Source organism: Perognathus longimembris, chromosome 7 (genome assembly GCF_023159225.1).
Source record: "Perognathus longimembris pacificus isolate PPM17 chromosome 7, ASM2315922v1, whole genome shotgun sequence".
Taxonomy (NCBI): domain Eukaryota; kingdom Metazoa; phylum Chordata; class Mammalia; order Rodentia; family Heteromyidae; genus Perognathus; species Perognathus longimembris.
Window position 1 is genome coordinate 28,680,463 of NC_063167.1, and position 20,698 is coordinate 28,701,160.

The window sequence follows — 20,698 nt, forward strand, 5'->3', positions numbered from 1 at the left end:
CGATTTCTATTAGTGCCAGATGAATCCACCCCTCTGCCACAAATTCCCTGCTTTTTTTTTCCCTGCTTTCCTCGTGTTTGAAGGCTCAGCCAGGATAATGTCCTTTTAGTCTGTGAATAGAAATAGTGGGGTCTGAAACCATGCCATGCTTTTTTCTACTTGGAAGGAGGGAGGGCAGGGATGGGATATGGAGGGAGGTGGGAACAGGCACGATGTGCTCACCTGTGGATTCCTTGTGGCAGTGCTCCTGCAGGAAGGATATGGTGAAGATCTCCATGGACGTGTTTGTGAGGCGGTTCCAGCCAGAAAGATACAAATTGTGGAAAGCTGGGAAGGACAGCACGGTCATTGATCACACTCTGCCCACGCCAGAAGCAGCCGAGTTTCTGAAGGAGAGTGAACTGTCCCCAAGAGCTGGGAATGAGCAATGCCCAGAGAGTCACATGGAGGGGATGGAGGATGGAGAGGAGGGAGACCTGAAGAGAAGGTAATTGGGAACCCTGTGAGGTTCTGTTATCTGGGCAGCTCCTACAGCCTTCAGAGAGACTGTTTCTAAGCAGATTGTTTGAGCCAAGCCTGAAAGAGTTGTCTTCTGGCAAAGGCTCCAAAACCTGTAGTATGGTCTTGAACTCAAGGCCTTGTGTTCTCTCTTATTTTTGTTTTTTTTGCTGATTGCCTGGATATAAGAATTTCATGGCCTTTTCTGCTAGGGCTGGCTTCCAGCCATCATTCTCATCTTGTTCTCCTGAGTAGCTAGGATCACAGGCCTGAGCCACCAGTGCCCAGTTCTCTAGAACCTTTAGACTCAGAGTATTCTGGCTCTTCCCGTGGCTCTTAGAAATAAAGATATGCAGCTTGTAGGGGGCAAGGGGCACAAGGGGTGCATTGCAGGGCACTCCTGCCCTCCAAATCAATTTCTTGCTCATCACATCAGGGTTGGTATCTTTTAGTGGTAGTGCTAAGGCGCAAACCCAGGACCTTGCTAAACAAGCACTCTACCAAACAAGCTACATCCTGGTGGTTGAACTCAGAGCCTAAGCATTATATCTTAAGATTGTTTTGCTTAAGGCTAATGTTCTACCAGTTAAGCTATAAGTTTTCCGGCTTTTTTGTTAGTTGGAGATAAGAGTCTTATGGACTTTTCATGTTTGGGCTGGCTATGAAGCAGCCACAGCTGGCTGTGAATCGCGGGCTCTTAAAAAGCTAGGATTACAGGCATGAATCACTGGTGCCTGTTCCAGAGTGTTTTTATAAAGGAGATCTTGGTGGTGTGTAGAGTTTGTGAGTGCAGGAGGTGTAGGGAACATGAGTCTGTTGGTGCTGTCAGAGTCCAAGCCATGTGGGAAAGCCCGGGGGGCCACTGATGGGGTATGTAGCACAGACTGGCATTATGCATGCTTCTTTGCAATCCTCACAACAAATCTGCAGGATGAGTGGAGATAACCTGTGCTTTCTAGATGATAGAATGAATTCAGAACAGTGAGGGCCCTTGTCTTGGGTCACATAAGAGTTGGCCCAGAGTTTTGGTTCTTGCCATGTATTTTGGGTTTTGTTTGGCTGTATGTGGGTGAATATGTTTGGGTAGTTGGCTCTTACAAGTTTTGCTCTTTATAGCCTGGCCAAGCATCGTATCGGGACAAAGAGGCACCGGGTTTGTCTTGAAATACCACAGGAGGTGAGTCAGAGTGAGCTCTTCCCCAAGGAGGAATTGAGTTCAGGACAGTATGAGATGACAGAGTGCCAGGCTGCCCTGGCCCCGGTGAGGCCCACCCACAGCTCCGTACGGCAGGTGGAAGACAGCTTGCCCTTCCCAGGTGAGTGTGATGCTTTTTCCACATCCCTAATCATTGCCTGTCTGTGCCATGTTCAAGGCCATATTAAATAATATGGGACAGAAAAATAATAGGGACAGACTGGGAATCTGGCTTAGTGGTAGAGTGCTTGCCTAGCATGCATGAATCCCTGGGTTCGATTCCTCAGTACCATATACACAGAAAAAAAGCCCGAAGTGGCGCTGTGGCTCAAGAGGTAGAGCACTGGCCTTGCAAAAGAAGCTCAGGGACAGTGCCCAGGCCCTGAGTTCAAGCCCCAAGACTGGCAAAAAAAACAACAACCAAACAAACCAATAATAATAATAATAATAGGGAGGAGCCAGGTATGGGAGCCTACCTGTGTTTGGCATGTGAGAAGCACTTCAGGGTTTGTAGGATGGATGGCACAGAGGGAAGGCTCATCTGCTGCCTGGCAAGGAGTGAGGGAAACACAAACACAGAGGCTTTTCTTTTATTGTCGGTCCTGGAGCTTGTACTCTGGGCCTGGGTGCTGCCCTTGAGCCACAGTGTCACTTCCGGTTTTCTGGTGGTTAATTGGAGATAAAGTTTGCAGAGCCTTTCCTGCCTGGGCTGGCTTTGAACTATGATCCCCAGATCTCAGCCTCCTGAGTAGCTAGGATTACAGGCATGAGCCATCAGCACCGGCAACACAGAGGGCTTTGGTGCAGGTGACTCTTAGGAGATAAGGTGGGCAGATATAGCATATGAGAGAGGGGGAGCCTGGCAATTCCTGGTGAGATGATCTGGAACTATCTGCCATCTAATTTTATTTATTGATTATTTCTATTTTTAGACAGGGTTTACTTTCAGGCTATGTTCCTCAGGGTGCCTAGAACTCACTATTATCACCCAGGTTGGCCACAATCTCTTATTTTTACTTTCATTTGTTTATTTTTGTCTGTTCTGGAGCTTGAAGTCAGGGTCTGGATGCTATCCCTGAGCTTTTTTTTTTTGCTCAAGGATAGTGTTCTACCACTTGAAACACAGCTCTACTTCTGGCTTTTTGTTTTTAATTGTTAATTGGAGATTAGAGTCTCATGACTTGCCTGGGCTGGCTTCAAACCGGGTTCCTCAGATTTCAACCTCCTGAGTAGCTAGGATTACAGGTATGAACAACAAGCACCCAGCCGTTTTTTGTTGTTGTTTTTTTTCCCCCCAGTCCTGGGGCTTGGACTCAGGGCTTGGGCACTGTCCCTGAGCTTCTTTTTCCCAAGGCTAGCACTCTACCACTTGAGCCACAGTGCCACTTCCAGTTTTTTCTGTTTATGTGGTACTGAGGATTCAAACCCAGGGCTTCATGCATGCTAGGCAAGCACTCTACCACTAAGCCACATTCCCAGCCCCAGCACCCAGCTTTTCATTTTGATCTTGGAGACAATGTCTATATTCCAGGTTGTCTGTGAACTTGTCTTTGGCCTCCTCTTACCAAATGCCAGGATTATTAGTGTGTGCCACCACATCCGGCTTACTTTTGCTTTTTTTTTTTTTTTTTTTTGACCAGTCCTGGGGCTTGGACTCAGGGCGTGAGCACTGTCCCTGGATTCTTTTTGCTCCAGGCTAGCACTCTGCCACTTGAGCCACAACACCACTTCTGGCCGTTTTCTGTATATGTGGTGCTGGGGAATTGAACCTAGGGCCTCATGTATGGGAGGCAAGCACTCTTGCCACTAGGCCATCTCCCCAGCCCTTACTTTTGCTTTTTAATTGGTACGTAATTGTACATGTTTTGAGGCATAGTGTGGTAATTTGACCTGTGTACATAGTGTATAATGATCAAGTTGGGGAGGTGCCTATCATTTTAGGGTTTGTTCATTTAAAGGCTAGGGGAGCTGTGTGTGTTTGAAGGGTGTGGTACAGTCACTGTTATTTAGAGTGGTCATTCAGATGGACACTGAGGCTCAATTAGTTGAGGAGAGGCGAGTCTTTGTTTTGGTTAGGTTGAAGAAATCTGTTTGCCATGCTGTGGTATGTCTGCTGGCAGCATCATGGATTCAGACCCTGGGGCTGAGCTGGCTTCTCAGCAGATTTTTTAGCTTGGGGTAATCAGAACTGCTGAGTGCAAGCTTGCATTTTCTGCAAGAGACTTGTAAGGAAGGAATGGCAGCTGCCATTTGCTAATAGCTTGCTGATGTGGTTGTGTACCACCTTATATCTGGGAATTCTTATCTGACAAATAGAGGAAGAAATGGGAGGCCTAAGCAGATATTTCTATCACACAGTGGCCTTGCCAGTGACAGCCTGGGTTTGAAATCAAGTCCCACTCACACTGATGTTCTTCATGCTTTCCCACTCTGCCCTCATCAAGTTCACACGCGCAGGAGGAACTTGGCTCTGTCTAATGCAAATACATTGATGTTTCAGATTACCCTGATTCCACTGAAGTTAGATTTGAAGAGCTGAAAAACGTCAAACTGGAAGAGGAAGATGAGGAGGAGGAGGAACAAGAGGCAGCTGCCCTGGATCTTTCTGTGAATCCTGCTTCCATAGGAGGACGTCTTATCTTCTCCAGTTCCAAAAAGAAATTGTCTTCTAGCCTGGGCTCCGGTTCTTCTCGAGATTCTGCTTCTTCTGATTCAGAAATCAGCGATCCTCTCTCCTGCCAAGCCCAAGGGCAAACGGGAGTTCTCACTGTGCACAGCTACGCCAAAGGGGATGGCAAAGTGGCCTCGGGAGAGCCGTGCATGAAGAAGAAAGGTGGTGCTCCCCGAAGTATCAGTGAGCAGGAGCTGGCAGAGGTATGGGCTCTGGACAGTGGTGTGGAAGGCATCCTGTGAAAGAGGGAGTTCTGTAGGTACTGCAGATGTATAGGAGGGCTGGAGATATCCCTCACTACTCCTCCACCCCTCTCCAGCCTGCATCACTTTTTTTTTTTTTGGTAGGTCGTGGGGCTTGAACTCTGGGCCTGAGCACTGTCCTTGAGCTTTTCAAACCAAGGCTAGCCCTCTACCACTTGAGCCACAGTACCATTTCCAGTTTTTTGGTGGTTAATTGGAGATACGAGTCTCATGGACTTTCCCGCTTGGGCTGGCTTTGAACCGCAATTTTCAGATCTCAGCCTCCTGAGTAGCTAGGATTATAGTTGTGAGCCATGTGGCTCCTGGCCAGCCTGCATCATTTGACAGCTACTCTCTTCTAGCTTGATCTTTGCTGCGATTTCCTTTTCTCCTTTCTCTGTATGACTGTGGCCCAGAGGATTGCATCACTACACTATCCCTAGGGACAGCGGCAGATCTTCAGTCCAGTTGGATGCCCACTGGTGTGGGTGGGAACCCTTCCTCCACTCTCCTTGTCTTAGACACACAAGGGTTAGAACACCCAAGGGTATTCTTAGAAATCTTAACTGTGGACTTCCAGTGTATGGTAAATACAGCCTCCTCTTGGAAACCCAAAGCTGCAAATTTAAACATATTTATTCAGGCATCCTCCTGGAACACAGCCTCATTAGAAGCTATTTTCTGTTGGTTTTATACAAATTGGATTTTGGTGACTCTTCCCACAGAGGAGAGGTGCCAAGAGTCATGCTAGCTGTAGCTGTCTCTTGCCAACCAAGACCTCTTTTCTCTGGCCTCATGGCTTCCAGGGGCCTTGTTACATTATGGGATAAGGGTGGCACATATTAAAAAACAGTGGGGGGCCCCTTGAAATTCTGTTTCCTATGTTTACTTTTTGGGCTTTTCTTTTTGGGGGCGGGGGTGGTAGCTACAGATAGTGCAAGCTAAGCAACACATTCTACCACTCAGCTACACCCTTAACCTTTCCTTTCCTTTTTGAAAATTTTTCTCTTAAAAGTGTGTGTGTGTGTGTGTGTGTGTGTGTGTGTGTGTGTGTGTGTGTGTGGGCGGGGGGCTGGGAATATGGCCTAATGGCAAGAGTGCTTGCCTCGTATACATGAAGCCCTGGGTTTGATTCCCCAGCACCACATATACAGAAAATGGCCAGAAGTGGCGCTGTGGCTTAAGTGGCAGAGTGCTAGCCTTGAGCAAAAAGAAGCCAGGGACAGTGCTCAGGCCCTGAGTCCAAGGCCTAGTACTGGCCAAAAAAACAAAAACAAAACCCCAAAAAACAACAAAAAAAAGTGTCTGCGTACGGGTGTGCATGTGCGTGTGAGCAAGCCAGGCCTTGGTGGCTCATGCCTATAATCCTAGTTACTTAGGATGTAGGGATCTGAGGATCGCAGTTCAAAGTCAGCCCAGGAAGGAAAGTCCATGAGACTTCTACCTCCAACTAACCACCAAAAAACCGAAGTGGAGTTGTGGCCCAAAGTGGTACAGTGCTGGCGTTGAGCAGCTCAGGGACAGCAACCAGGCCCTGAGAGTTCAAGCTCCACACCCAAGAGGAAAAACAAAAAGCATGTGGGTGTGTGCATGAGTAGTGGGGCTTACATTCAGTGTAGCTGGTGTTCTACCACTTGAGCCACAGCTCTACTTCTGGCTTTTTGCTGGTTAATTAACATCCCAGTCTCACCAACTTTGCTGTCTTGGCTGTCTTGGCTGGCTTTGATCCTCAGATCTCAGCCTCCTGAGTAGCTAGGATTACAGGCATGAGCCATGGTGATGTCCTCTAATTTCCCTGCCTCTCCTTACTGTCACAGTCACAAAAGCAGCTGAGAAGCAGCAAGGACTTACCATATGCCAAGGACTTGGTGTGTGTTCCCCAGTCTTTGTATTACTGCCAAATTAATTTCATCAAAGCGAATTATTTTTTGTAGGTTATTTTTGGGGGGCTGGGAGGCAGGTGCAAAGAACCAATAAATTAACAGCTATCCTTTTTTCCCTCTGAATTTGGAGTCAGTTAAGTGATGATACAAGAGTCAGCCATGAAAGCTTAGGGTGTCGCTATATTATCAGTAACATGATAGAACAAAGTAATCACCCCCTTACTCAATTAGACAGATGACCTACAGCTGGCTGCCCTCTTGTAGGAGCAGATATTTCCCTCTCAGCTTCCATGTGGTGACGGTGTGGACCAGACAGACCCCAGGTGCTCCCTCTGCCACAGAACGTAGTGGTCTGTTGTATGTTGTAAAGTAACGTGACTTTATAGTTGTGGGGAATAGTGGAAGGCTCCCATCATGGGCATTTGGAGTCTTAAGAATTTCTGTTTCTCGCCAGATGTAGTGGCTCACAACTGTAATCCTAGCTATTCAGAAGGCTGAGATCTGAGGATTGAGGTTCACAGCCAGCCCCCAGGCAAACATCCAAGAGATTTATTTCAATGAATCAGCAAAATGCTAGAAGTGGATATGGAGTTCAAGTGGGGTACAGTGCCATTCTTGAGAGGAAAAAGCCAAGGGAGAGCACGAGGCCCTAAGTTCAAGCCCCATGCATGTGCACACACGCGCACACACACACACACACACACACACACAATTTCTATATTACGTTCTTTTAAATGCTTTGTCCATTTCTATAAAGGTCTGGTGACATTGTGTCTGTGTTTGGAAATAGGCAGGTTCCTGAGAGCACTCAAGTGTTCTGCCACCCCATTCGAGGGTCCCCCAGCTGTCATTGGGTTGCCTGCTGTTCAGAGTATTCGCTGCCGTCCATATCAAGGGCTTTTTTCTTGGTCAATTCATGGGGCTTGAATGCAGGGCTTGAGCGCTGTTTCTGAGCTCTGTCACTTTGAGGCGTAGTTCCACTTCGTCTTCTGGTGGTTAGAGATAAAAGTCTCTTTCCTGCCCGGGCTGGCTTTGATCTATGATCCTCAAATCTCAACCTCCGGAATAGCTAGGATTGTAGGCGTGAACCACCAGCACCTGGCTTCAAGGGCCTTTGTAGGGCAGTCTTACATACAGCAGTTTTGGAGAAAGTGCCCTGTTTGATCCCCTGGGAAAGTACCAAAGGTGGAGGATTTTTAGCTACAGGAGCCATACAATGGCTGCTGCAGAAGTTCTTATTAGGTGAAACTGCTTTGAAAAAGCGAGGTTAAGACTGGACAACAGTTGGTTTCCCCCATGTGGAATACACCTCCTTGGGGACATTGACCTTGACTCTAGGTACTACTTGCTAGGAGAGGGAACAAAACATTCTGCAACCTCCCATCTCAGTTCTCCTTCAGGCAGGGGCCTGAAACATTACCTGCTGTCAAATCCCATCTACCCACTGAGCCATCGAGGCCAGACTCATCACCCCTTATTAACGGGTGCTGTTGGTGCATGCCCACATGCCCTGCTAGGTGGTTGAACTGGGATTGGAAGCTGTGTTTCCTGTTAAGTAGGGAGGGGATTTAGAAGTGGGAGTGCATCCCAGGGAGGGACCACACTTGGAGGAGGGTGTGGATGCCATGTAGTAGAAGGAGGTTGTAGCCAGGAGATAAGAAGGTGAGGAGACAAGATAGGGATTTGTATAGACCGACTTGTTTTTCCCTGAGGCAGGATGAGAAGAGTGGGAAAAAACAGACTCCACAATGGGACTCTGGGTTTTTCTTCTGCCTGGGTTAGCAGTCATGTCTCATCTATCTGTACAGAACCCCTAGCACCTGGATACAGATGCTGAGAATGTAGGAGGCACTTTGGATGAGATCGTGGACAAAGATGTCCTCCTCCTGTCCCCAAACTGCATCTACTCTTCTTGCTCTTGACCCTCACCTCTTTAGTCCTTGATATATCTATACCTCCCATCCTGTTTGTGTGTGTATGCGTGTGGGTGCATGGGTGTGCATATCTATCCTTGTACATGCATGCCAGTCCTGGGACTTGAACTCAGGGCCTGGGTGCTGCCCCTTAGCTTTTTCACTCAAGGCTGGTACTCTACCACTTGCTGGAGCTTGAGCCACCCCTCAAAAGCAGCTTTTTTATTTTTTTATTATTTTTTTTTTTACTGCTTTTGCTGGAAATGAGAGTTAAATGGACTAAAATGCCCAGGCTAGCTTCCAACTAGGATCCTCCGGTCTCAACCTTCTGAACAGCTAGGATCACAAACGTGAACCACCAGCATCTGGCTTCTGTTAGTTTTTTTCTATTGCTGCTATAGGACAAGCCACCACAAAACCAGAGGCTTAAAATGACACAAAGTTACTATTTACAGTTTTTGATTTCAGAAGTCTGCAACGGGTCTCATTGTTAGAATTAAGGTGTCAACAGGGTTGTGTACTTACTTTCCTGTAGGTCCTATGAGCAAATCCATTGCTTGCCTCCTCCAACTCCTGTCAGCTATTCTGTTTCTTAGTCTGTGGCTCTCGTCCATCTTTAAAGGCCCTAATGTTTTCTCAAGTCTTTCTTGCATCATGTCAGGACAGCCTTTTCTCCATCCCTCTTCTGTTATTAAGTGCTGTGCCGATTATATCGGGCTTACCAGATAATCCCAGATAATCCCTCTATTTTAAGGTCATCTGATGAACAACCTGGACTCTCCTATGTCGTATTAACATAACACACAAGGATTAGGATATGGACATTTTTTAGGGACTGTCATATCTTAATATCTCCCTTTCACAAGCTACTTTTCCTCTTTTGGCTATGAAACCTGGTCATAGAGCTCCTATCTTAAAAAATATGATTCTAGGGGCCATTTCTTCCCCAAACTCCAATCTCATTCCTTCACTTGCTCTTCTAGGAAATGGCTCCTGACTCTCTCTCCGAAACAAGACCCTACACTTCCAAGTGCTTGGTCCTTCTCTGCTCAGCTCTTCCTGTGTCCTTTGCTGCTGTGAATATCCCCACCCTTGGCGTTCTCCTCGGCTTGGCTTTCTTGAATTTCCCTTACTTGTGCACTTTTAAGTCTCTTTTCGTTTCTTTGTCCTCTGTCCCTAGAAAGCCTAGTCTCCAGTCAATTTCTCTTCCACCATTATTCCCATAGTTTTAATTCTGTAGTTTGGCTTTTTCTTTGTTTTCTTTTTGCTGGTCCTGGGACTTCAACTGCAGGCCTGTGCACTGTCCCTGAGCTTCTTTTGCTTGAGGGTATCACTCCACCACTGGAGCACCAACTCCACTTCTGGCTTTTTCTGTGATTAAATAGAGATAAACGTTTCACAGACTTCTCCTGTCCTGGCTGGCTTCGAACCATGATCCTTAGATCTCAACCTTTTGAATAACTAGGAGTACAGGCCTGAGCTACTAGCCCCCTGCAGCTTTTTCTTTTGAGACAGGATCTCTCTATGTTGCCAGGCCAGCCGCTTAACTCTTTTATTTTGCTGTTTGTTTGTTAACTTAGCCCCTCACACTTGTTTGGCTAGCTTGCTTGGGTGATGCCTTGACTCTAGTGTCTGGTCTCTTAACTCATGAACTCAGCTGATCCTCTTACCTCAGCCTCCCCAAGTAGCTGAGACTACAAATGTGAACCACCTCAGCCAACCACAACCATAATTCTGAACCTGATGCTCAAGATTCTGAAACCACATCTCTTGCTCCAAAGAACCCTTTGGAAAGTAAAATCTAACTCATTTGAAAAGCAGAAGTCAAAAGCAAAGCTATTCTGGTGGAAAGGAGATAGGGCCCAGACCTCTTCATCCTTAGTTCAGTTGAGATTTCCGAGGGCCTTAGGGAGTATTTTTTTGTCCTTGTTGTTGCTTTTTTGTTTGTTTATGATGCTGAGGATTGAATGAACCTGGGGCCTTCCACATGCTAGGCAAGCTCTTTGCCTCTAAGCTACATCCAAGCCCCCTGACGGGCATTTTGAAAATCACTGCTTCAGACAAATCCACACCGTGAGTTGAGTGCAGGGAGGCTGTGGTTTGTCATCTTCCTGGATCACTGTAGTAACAAGTTTCAACATCTTCACCTTATTCTTGTATACTACTGCGTCCTGTCACAGGCCATTGCTTCACATTTACTTTCCTAGACAGGCCTTGGCATAGTGGTGCTCAGTGGACATTTGTTGATGAATGAGTACATAAACTCTGAATCCTGTTGGTAGGATTTATGTCTAGAGAGACAGGCTCTATTTTTCTTGAGCATGGCCTGCACAGAATGTGTTTTGTCTTAGGATCCCAAGTATGGTCCTCTAGTGGCTCCTTCGTGTCTATGGACCCAGGGCACATTTTCAGAGGTGACACTGCAGTGCCACTGCTTCTCATCAGCACTCTGAGACTTTTTTTTTTTTTATCAGTGCAAAGTGGCTCTCTTGCAGGCCTCATTTCCTTGCTTAATGGCTTTTGCCAGCCCTGCATCTCCTAATGTCAGTATAACTAAGTTTTAGGTAAGTTGATTAAGAAGAAACTCCTGCATGGGATTACTGAGTGAATCCTAGACATCCGATTCCCAATTATGTTTGCTCTGGTTTCTATGAATGTGGTATAGGATCACCCTTCCTTTGTAGCAAAGGCGCCAGAGGTTGAGATGCAGTATCCTGGCCAGTGCTGGGGAAACATCAGCCGAGGTATTAGCAATGTCCACAAGAGCTGAGGCCTCCGTGGGGTGCTTGCCTTGTTTTGGCTCAGGTCACCCGCATCCCTTTGGATGTCCTCTAGGCCTGCAACCTGTACAGCTCTGCTCCCTAGCACATTATATCAGTTGCTCTTGACTTCTTGATCCAAGGGAAAGAGCACCAGGACTTTTCTTAGCTTACCAAGTTGTCTCATGGCAATGAGTTTGAGGGGTAGGGTATCTGGCTTTCCTTTAGAACGAGAGTAGGTTTGCTTTTCAGGCTGCTCCAAGGCCAGAAACCACCCATCAGGCATAGATTTAACTCTAAAATTCTAACATAAAGCAGATGGTTACGTTTTATCTTGGTTATTTTCCATGTCCCTTTCTTTCCTTCCTTTCCCCCTTGTCACCTGGAGTGGCCTCATAGCCAAGATCGTCCCTAACTGGACTAAGTGTTAGGTAGAGTGCTTGCCTTCCTAGCACAAAGGCCTTGAGTTTAGGCTCCAGTACTAAAAATCAGTCACTCGATCAAGCAAGCTAAACAGGTGCCTCACTTATAACCGTAGCAATAAATTCATAGTAAAGGGCTGGGAATGTAGCTTAGTTGGTAGAGTGCTTGCATAGCAAGCATGAACCCCTGGGTTTGATTCCTAAGTACTACATAAACAGAAAAAGCCGGAAGTGGTGCTATGGCTTGGGTGGTAAAGTGCCTGCCTTGAGCAAAAGAAACTTGGGGACAGTGCCCAGACCCTGTGATCTAGCCTCAGGATTGGCGATAAATAAATAAATAATCAATCCCTTACCTCAGTCTCCCACGTATTACAATTATGAGGCACAACCATGTCTGGCCTCCTAGTTTTCATTCTAAGACTTAAGTTCTGTTGTACTTCAAGTTGAAACAAGGGCATTTTAACATCCTTTGCTTTTCCCAGGTTGCTGATCGGTACATGTTTTCCCTGGAGGGGACTAAGAAGTCCAAGGGTCGCCGTCAGCCCTTAAGCAAGCTTCCACGCCATCACCCGCTTGTATTGCAGGAGTGTGTCAGTGATGATGGTAAGCCTGGTCCCCTGCTCAGTAGGAGGAATGCAGCCCGCTGCACTGGGACTCACTCTGACTAGACTTCAGAAGGCCAAGCTGAGGGGAAGAGGGTGGGTCTGGGGCTGAGCTGCTCTCTCAGATAATTCTGTACAGAGGATAGCATTTACTTTTAAAAAATCTAATTTGCTAATTGAATTTCATTATCAGCTGGAGATGGTATGTGCCTAATACGGGATAATTGCATGCAGGTTCTTTCCTTTCTTCTCCTAGGAGGCACAAGGCTGATTTTTTCAGGATAGCAAATTCTCTCAATGATGCCAAGCCCTGTGCTGTGTGGATGTGTGGATACAAAACTAAACTAAGATATGTTCGTGCCCTCAAGACCCTCACAGGGTAGTGGGGCAAACTGACAGGTAAACAGATCTACAGAAAGGATACCTCTCTAGGCTGAGGGGAAAGCATGAGCCACCACAGAGAGAAGAATAGGAGTATATATGCAGAGGAAGGGTTGTTAGATCATTATGGCTGAAGATGTAGTCAAGGGCAGAGAGCGAGTACTGGGATAGGAGGACAAGGCTAGGTCAAGGATAGTGTTACAGGTAAGCCCAGAATGAGGACCTTTTCTCACAGGCATCCGGGAGCCATTGAACTGTTTGAACCAGAAGGATAACATGGTCAGATTACCCTTAGACTTCCTTAGATGGGTGCTGGTGGCTCATGTTGATAATCCTAGTTACTCAGGAGGCTGAGATCTGAGTATCGCAGTTCAAAGTCAGCCCTGGCTGACAAATCTGAGAGACTCTTATCTCCCATTAAACAGCAAAAAGCTGAGGTATTAGCTCAGGTAGTACAGTGCCAGCTCTGAGGAAAAAAGCTAAGCAAAAGTACAAAGCTCTGAGTTCAAGCCTCAGTACCAGCACAGGAAAGAAAAGAAAGACTGTTCCTAGTGACTGCGTCTTGAGGATGGCTTAGAGAGCCCCAGGTGGGCTCTTGGAATGGTGCTAGACTGGTGCTAGGAGGGCTAGCAGAAGGGCAGGTGGTGAAGATGCTGTTGGCTGGGTTTAGTGACTGGCTCTGGAGCTGAGGGTATTCTGTGAGGGAGAAAGGTGAGTTGCTGAGCTCCCTCCCTGGTTTGTACCTTTGATTGAACAAGGTAGAAATGGAGATGGCTGAGCAGAGGTTGGGGATACGTGGACAGAGGAAGGAGGGGAGTGTGAAGGAGAGACATGAGCAAGGACAAGTAGTGTGGCACTGACACTTAGGGGAGAGTAGCTTCCTGGAGCCCAGGATCCAGAAAGACAATTTATGATGAGCCTTGGCACAGATGTCAGTGACCAGACCCTGCTCACAAGAACAGAGGCTCTTGCACTCTTAACTAGTGCTGGGCAGTTCCCTACCCTGTTTCTTCCTTCCTTATCTGGTGTCAGAGCTCCATCTCTGCAGTTTTCTATAGTACAAAGACCATGAGAGCTGGTACAGAAGCAGCCGTGGAGGTCTTCTAGTCAGTGAGAGTGACCAGACCAGGTCCTAAGACTTCTCCGTTTGTATTCCAGCCCAGTCAGAAATTCAGCCTAGTTCCATGATTGCTCTGTCCAATACATTAAAGTAACACAGATTGTAGAAAACTGGGAAAGGAGAACAGGTTAATAAAAGGAAAAGACTCGCCATACACCCATCCTTTGAAGATGAACACTGTGAATGTTTAATGCATTATCTTACTTTTTCTAGACAAATATAAATTATGTCCAGGTATTTTTAAATAAAATAATTGAAAACACAGTATAATATAATATGACTTATGAGAAATGTTCCACTGTGGCAAATGAAGAGAATGTAGATACTGTGTGCTCTCTTTATGTGTTTAATAGTAGTTACTGGAACACTGTCACTATAAACCCATTTTTCTGTCATGGGCTTTAACACATATATACCTGTCTGCTTTGTCCCTTGAATAAGTTGTCCTCAGGTCACATGATCATCAACCCAGGGCTTCATGTCTGCAAGGCAAGCACTCTACCACTAGGCCATATTCCCAGCCCCTAGAAGTTAGCTTTCTTTAGTTTCTGTTAGTGTTAAGAGAACACGTCCCCCATGTTCCTTCTCCACCCATCTCCCCCTGTCCCATGCTGACCTGGAACTCACCATCCATCTGTCTCAGCCTACTGAGTGCTGGGATTGCAGGCAAATGCCATTGTTCCTGTATTCCTTCACTTTTTTTTTTGTCAGTTGTAGGACTTGGACTCAGGTCCTGAGTACTATCCCTGACCCTCTGTACTCAAGACTAATGCTCTATCACTTGAGCCAAAGTGCCACTTCTGGGTTGTGATTGGTTGATTGGAGATAAGAGTCTCATATGGACTTTTCTGCCTGTGCTGGCTTTGAACCACCATCCTCAAATCTCAGCCTCTTGAGTAGCTAGGATTACAGGCATGAACTGCTTGAGTCTGACTCCCTTACTTTTTAAAAACATTTTTTTTTTCATTTGAGGCATAACATTTTTAGTGAAATGCACACATCTTGACTCTAAGGCTCTGTGAAGCTTTACATACGTAAACTGTTAAAATTTCAGTTTCCTGTGATTTTTACTTAACAACGTGAACATTTTCCCTGCCTTTCAGTATTCACATATGGAATGGTTTTGGCCACTTTTGACTTTGTAAGTGGAACAGATGTCAGTGTGCTAAATTTTTAGTTGTCATTGTGAGCCTGTCTCTTTCTGTTTCTTCCACCCTATCTTGGTCCCTCTTGTTTGGGCCAGGCCTCGTGACTGAACCTGAACAATGGAGCTGGTTTTGCTTGTCTGCGTTGGCCTCCTTACGCTACAGTGGCCTCCCTGAAGGTGCATACAATGGCAGCTGCCAGGTTCCTTTAGAGTCAACACGACTGGGTAGGCAAAGTGGAAAACCATTCATCTGTGCTGGCCTACTGTCATCAGAAGTGAACAAACGGGCACCTAGTGCAAGAGCCTTTCCTGGGCTGCTTTGGGGGGATGTCAGGGGGCCCTTTGGAAGTACTTCTGTCCAAGAAGCTAGCTCACTGGAGAAGTTGTAGCTGGGGTGTTTGTGTCTGTAGTGTTGCATACACTTTCCTTCAGTGTTCCCTCAGATGCCCCATGGGGCAGGGCCAGTCTGCTGTCAGTCTCCACATATTTGGGCTCATTTTGACTACACTTGGCAAAGGAAGATTGTGGCAGATGTAGCTTCTTTCTCCCTTGTATCACAACAGCAGTCTATTTTGGTATCTCCTTCTGCTTGTATCCCTCCCTCCCTTGTTCTAGGCCTTCAGAAGGAACTATTATGGGTCTCCCCGTAATCTTTTATCTCTTGTCTTGTTATGTGAGCAAACTTGACTTCCATTCTGTAGTGAGCTCCATTCTTCTGGGCAGATGGACCCAGAGGGGAGTTTCCCTGTGCAGCATTGTGAGGACAGATGAGTTGTGAGTCCAGATAACTGGTGAATAGGAGAGACCAGGATTTGTGTTGACCAGGGCACTGTGACAGGTAAACAAGTTCATGTTTAAGCTTTGTAGACTAATTTGTCTCTAGGATCCTTGTGGACTTTTCTATATTTCCTTTCCCTCGGAGTAGTGGATAGATTGGATCTATAGACTGCCGTTATATGTTTACAGACATGACATTACACCTCTTAAAAATAAATTTTCATTGTCGTAAAGGTGATGTGCACAGTGGTTATAGTTACATAAGTCTGGTAAAGGGCATATTTCTTTTGGACAGTGTCACCCTTTCCCTTGTTCTTTCTTGGTTATTCCCCCCATCCCCACCCACAAGTTGTATAGTTTGTCCCTCCATATCTATTCTCTCCTTATCCTCCCACAGATAGATAAATGAACAAGACAAAAAGAAAACAAAAGGGCTGGGGATATGGCCTAGTGGCAAGAGTGCCTGCCTCGGATACACGAGGCCCTGGGTTCGATTCCCCAGCACCACATATACAGAAAACGGCCAGAAGCGGCGCTGTGGCTCAAGTGGCAGAGTGCTAGCCTTGAGCGGGAAGAAGCCAGGGACAGTGCTCAGGCCCTGAGTCCAAGGCCCAGGACTGGCCAAAAAAAAAAAAAAAAAAAAAGAAAACAAAAATAGCAACAAAAAAGAAAACTTCTCCTTTCAATTTCCTGGAGTTCATTTCAATGAATATGATTTTATGATCAGAGGCACAGAGGCATTGCACCTTTGTGTTCCTCCCCTTAAGAGTATCTTCCTTTGGCCTCACTGTGTGTGAATACCTCGAGTCCTATGTAACTTATCATGCGTGGCATTACATTTTATGACTAGGAAGAGGATTCATCCTTTTGCCCTGCTCTGAGGCACAGCCAGGAGGAATTGAGGAGCCCTGCCCAGAGGAGTCAGCTGGGCCCTGGGCTTTCTAGAAGGCTCTGGAAAGTCTTGACTAAGGACCATGATATAACAGCTTTAATCTTTGCCAATTCCTTGTTAATTTCTTTCCCCTTCCCTTCCAGCTCAGTTAAAGGGGAAGCTATAAAAGGGAGAGGACTTACTTAACATGTTGGCATTCTGGAGACAGCAAATAACACATTTTCTGGCATGACAGTGTTTAGCTGTTCTGCCCTTCGAGACGGCAAAGGGTTGAATATGATGACAACTGTTAAGTAGAGCATAGTGGGCTGAGCTCTTGGGCAAGAGGAAGAGTAGAGATCACAAGACAGTCTGACTAGAAGTAGGTAAAGTCAGGGCTCCCTAAAACAATACCATCAATCTAGGCGTTGAAGGAGTCTGTAGGCAGTAACTTTTGTTCTTGGCCCTTATCACCCTGAGGAATCTTGAGTTGAGTCCAAAGTTGAGACCAGAAATCCTGGCATAGCCTGCCTTGTGCCTGGTTGGGATTAACACCTACTCTGTTACCTCTTCTAGAGACCTCTGAGCAGCTGACCCCTGAAGAGGAAGCCGATGAGACAGAGGCTTGGGCCAAGCCCCTAAGCCAGTTGTGGCAGAACCGACCTCCAAATTTTGAAGCCGAGAAGGAATTCAATGAGTTCATGGCCCAGCAGGCTCCGCATTGTGCTGTCTGCATGATCTTCCAGACTTACCATCAGGTTGGCTGCACCTTCTCCATGTCCGCATGCAGAATCAGCAGTCAGAGGAAGATAGATTTGTTTGCCCATACTGTTTCTCTTGAGGGAGACTCCTTTTCCCTAGCACCTCTGTCCTCTCTGGACCTCGGTTATGCTTTGACAGGTCATCAACATAGGTGAGGCTGGGCCGGAAGGAAGTAACTCTGGGAGGGTGGAAACCAGGGGTGTGGCAGTGGAAGAGTGGGAAGCACCAATGCTGGGGTCAGCTCTGCCCTTTCTATGCTGGGGGATTAATGGCTGCACCATTACGGATCCCTTTGGGTCTAGCTTTCTAAGAGGCCAAGAAGGCATTCACAGAGTAGGTACCGGGTGATGAGCTCAGGCTCAGCCAGGACCTGCACAAGGTGGCAGGTGGCTAAGCCTTATGGTGGCATGGAGGGGTTCCAGGGTCATGCTTGCTGAAGGGTGGAACCATAGTCCAAAACTACTTTGCACAGACAGAAAGCACAGCCAAAGAACTGTGTGTCCTTTTGCTTGTGAGGGAAGCGACTGGCCTGGTCCTTCTCAGCATCTTTACTAAGTCGGCACCAGAGTTTCACAAATGGCACAGGCCCAGAGGTTGATTTGTTTCTGGGCTCTGTTCTTGGAACAAGGATAATGGTGCCATCCAGCGGTAGAGCCAGCAGACATTTGCAGGCAGCATAGCTTTGCCGAGGAAAGTGTGTATGTGGGCATAATGTTCTTCCATGGAGGGGCCCAGAGCCAGGAAGCAGGGGTGGGGCTCCAGCCATGTGACAGAGCCATAGCTCAGGTGACCTGCTGACATGGATTGGCAGAAGCAATCAGTGCTGGTCCATTAGGGGCATCTACTCTGGGTGCTCTCCCTGAATGGGGCCACCATGTGATACAGCACCAGGGGGAACCCACAGTGGCAGCCTTGCTGCTAACATCTCAGTGCATTTTATTATCACTTGGTTTGGGAAGATTGAAATCCCAGTTGCCTCTTACCTCGCTCCCTCTTCTCAGTTGTCCCCTAGAGGCCTTTGTTTGATGCTGCTGTGAGAAATTGAATTTGAGTCATTAGAGGTAACTTCAATTAGTAGCTCCGGGATAATGGCTGGGCACCCGGGAGCTATAGTCATAGTCACATGAGTGAGAGAGCCAGCTTTCTGCTGAAGGAGCAGGTGGAGAGCAGAGCGCACGGGTGTGTGCTCACTGTGCTCACTGTGCTGTGTATTCTTCTCTCCCCTCAGGTCGAGTTTGGAGGCCTGAGTCAGAACTGTGGAAAGGCTTCCGCATCCGCTGCCCAAACACAAAGGACCAAGCCATTGATTCCAGAAATGTGTTTCACCACCACCGGCTGTAGCACCGACATCAACCTCTCCACTCCATACCTGGAGGAGGATGGCACCAGCATGCTGGTCTCCTGCAAGAAGTGCAGTGTCCGGGTCCACGCCAGTGAGTGCCTCTCACTTTTTTTCTCCTGTACCTGGAGCATGAGCCTGCTATTGGCCACCTGCTGGCCTTCTTCCTCCCCCAATACAAAGGGTTGTTGCTGATCAGTGGCTTTCCTGTGATGCTAAACATCTGTATTGGAGCCAGTCAACTGCTCCCCTCTTGGTTGCTGCTGCTAGGTTGTTTGTATCTGTGAACCCACAATTTTTGACTTTTTCAGACCCTTATCCTACTGTTTATTTGAGTCCTGCTGACAATGACTTAGGCTTCTGGGGTTTCTCTAAGATTTGATATTTGAGGGAGGTGGTTTATAGAAAAGAATTGCAGCCAGGCACTGATGGCTCATATCTGTAATCCTAGCTACTCAGGAGGCTAAGATCTGAGGATCTCAGTTTGAAGCCTGCCCAGGCAGGAAACTTCATGAGACTCATATTTCCTGTTAACCTCATCGGAAAATTGGAAGTGGAGTGGAGTGTGGCTCAAAGTGGTAGAGTGCTACCCTTGAGCAAAATGAGCTCAGAGAGATAGCACCCAGGCCCTGAGTTCAAGCCCCATGACTAACAACAAAAAATTGTAAATCCACACCTTCAGATTTAATTTGTTTTCCTTGATGTTCTTACTAGGTTGCTATGGGGTCCCCCCTACAAAGGCTTCTGAAGAGTGGATGTGTTCCCGGTGTTCAGCCAATGCCCTGGAAGAAGTGAGTACTTCAACACTCTTCCTATCTTACAAGACAAGTTCAGGGCCAGGATTTTTCATGCTGGACTTGACTTCCTCAGCAGTTTGCTAGCACCCCAGTACTCCATGATGTCAGAGTGCATTGTGGGAACAAGCCCGGTGACCTTAGTAGTATGCTACCCACTTGCACCAGGGCAGGAGGTGATCTAGAAACTAGTTTCTAGCTTCCTCCTCCTCTTCTTCCTATTCATCCTTCACTTCCTCCTCCTCTTTTCCCTTATCTTCCTCTTCTTTCTCCTCCCTTAACTCCATGTTCAGTGTTCTCTTCCCCCTTGCCCCTGGCACTACCCCTGCAGGGAGCAGTTCTCCCCACATTGCCTCCAGCTCGTACAGAGCCACTCTTGTGACTTTATTCACAGTTGTTAGGAACCGTGTTAAGTCAAATGATGATTGGTGCACTCTGTCCCTGAATGGATGGCTTCTCTGTCTCTTGCCTCTTATCACAGGACTGTCTTAGTTGAGGTTAGGGTTGCCCACAGGAAATCATGGGGAGAGCTGATGGGATGTTAATGGCTTGGTGATAATCCCTTTCCTCCCACTTCCTTCTGGGCAGGACTGCTGTTTATGCTCCTTACGAGGAGGGGCCCTGCAGAGAGCAAATGATGACCGGTGAGTTTTCTGAGCAGCCTGATCTCCAGGCTCGGTTCTGAAGCAGCATGCAAGGGTCCTGCCAGGGGTCATGGGTGTTCTGAATCACTGGAAGATCTGGGCAGCACAAGGTGTGGAGACATTTTTTTGGGTGCCAGTACTGGGGCTTGAACTTGAGGGCCTGGGCATTGTCCCTGAGCTTCTTTGACTCAAGGCTAACGCTCTACCACTTGAGCCACAATGCCACTTCCAGCCTTTCCTGAGTAGTTTATTGGATATAAGATTCCCCCAAGATGCTCCTGCCCCGGCTGGCTTTGAACCATGATCCTCAGACCTCAGCCTCCTGAATAGGTAGGATTAGAGGCATGAGCCACCAGCTGGAGACTCATTTTTAGCAGTGCGTTGCCTAGGGAGACAAGATATCCTAGGCTACCTTGAGACAGACATGTAACATCCTCCTTTTGAGGTGCTAAGAATGGACTCAGGAGACAATGAAAACCCTATGAAGTGGCACAGGCTAGCAGTGAGGACATTGACCTTGTTAGAGCTAGGAGTGATGTGCAAAAGTGGCCACTGTATGGGCTAGGAAGTAACCCCCAACCCTGCTCTTTGGAGAGGGCACATGTCCTCAAAGGGGACATTGGGACATTGAGGAGAGCTCAGCTAAGCCACCCCCTCTTAAATCTCCCCCGCTGTGCC

General features: G+C 47.2%; 1 protein-coding gene across 4 annotated transcripts in view; it reads left to right on the forward strand.

Annotated features, from left to right (window-relative positions):
* Kdm4a (lysine demethylase 4A) overlaps nucleotides 1–20,698 on the forward strand; it is a 50,242-nt gene that overhangs the window by 17,079 nt on the left and 12,465 nt on the right. For all 4 annotated transcript variants that reach the window (XM_048351106.1, XM_048351108.1, XM_048351107.1 and 1 more), the window contains exons 9-16: nucleotides 243–487; nucleotides 1,615–1,814; nucleotides 4,194–4,567; nucleotides 12,066–12,186; nucleotides 17,058–17,239; nucleotides 18,472–18,676; nucleotides 19,297–19,373; nucleotides 19,965–20,020. In XM_048351106.1, coding sequence (XP_048207063.1) covers nucleotides 243–487; nucleotides 1,615–1,814; nucleotides 4,194–4,567; nucleotides 12,066–12,186; nucleotides 17,058–17,239; nucleotides 18,472–18,676; nucleotides 19,297–19,373; nucleotides 19,965–20,020 — 1,460 coding nt within the window. The remainder of the gene's footprint in view (nucleotides 1–242; nucleotides 488–1,614; nucleotides 1,815–4,193; nucleotides 4,568–12,065; nucleotides 12,187–17,057; nucleotides 17,240–18,471; nucleotides 18,677–19,296; nucleotides 19,374–19,964; nucleotides 20,021–20,698) is intronic.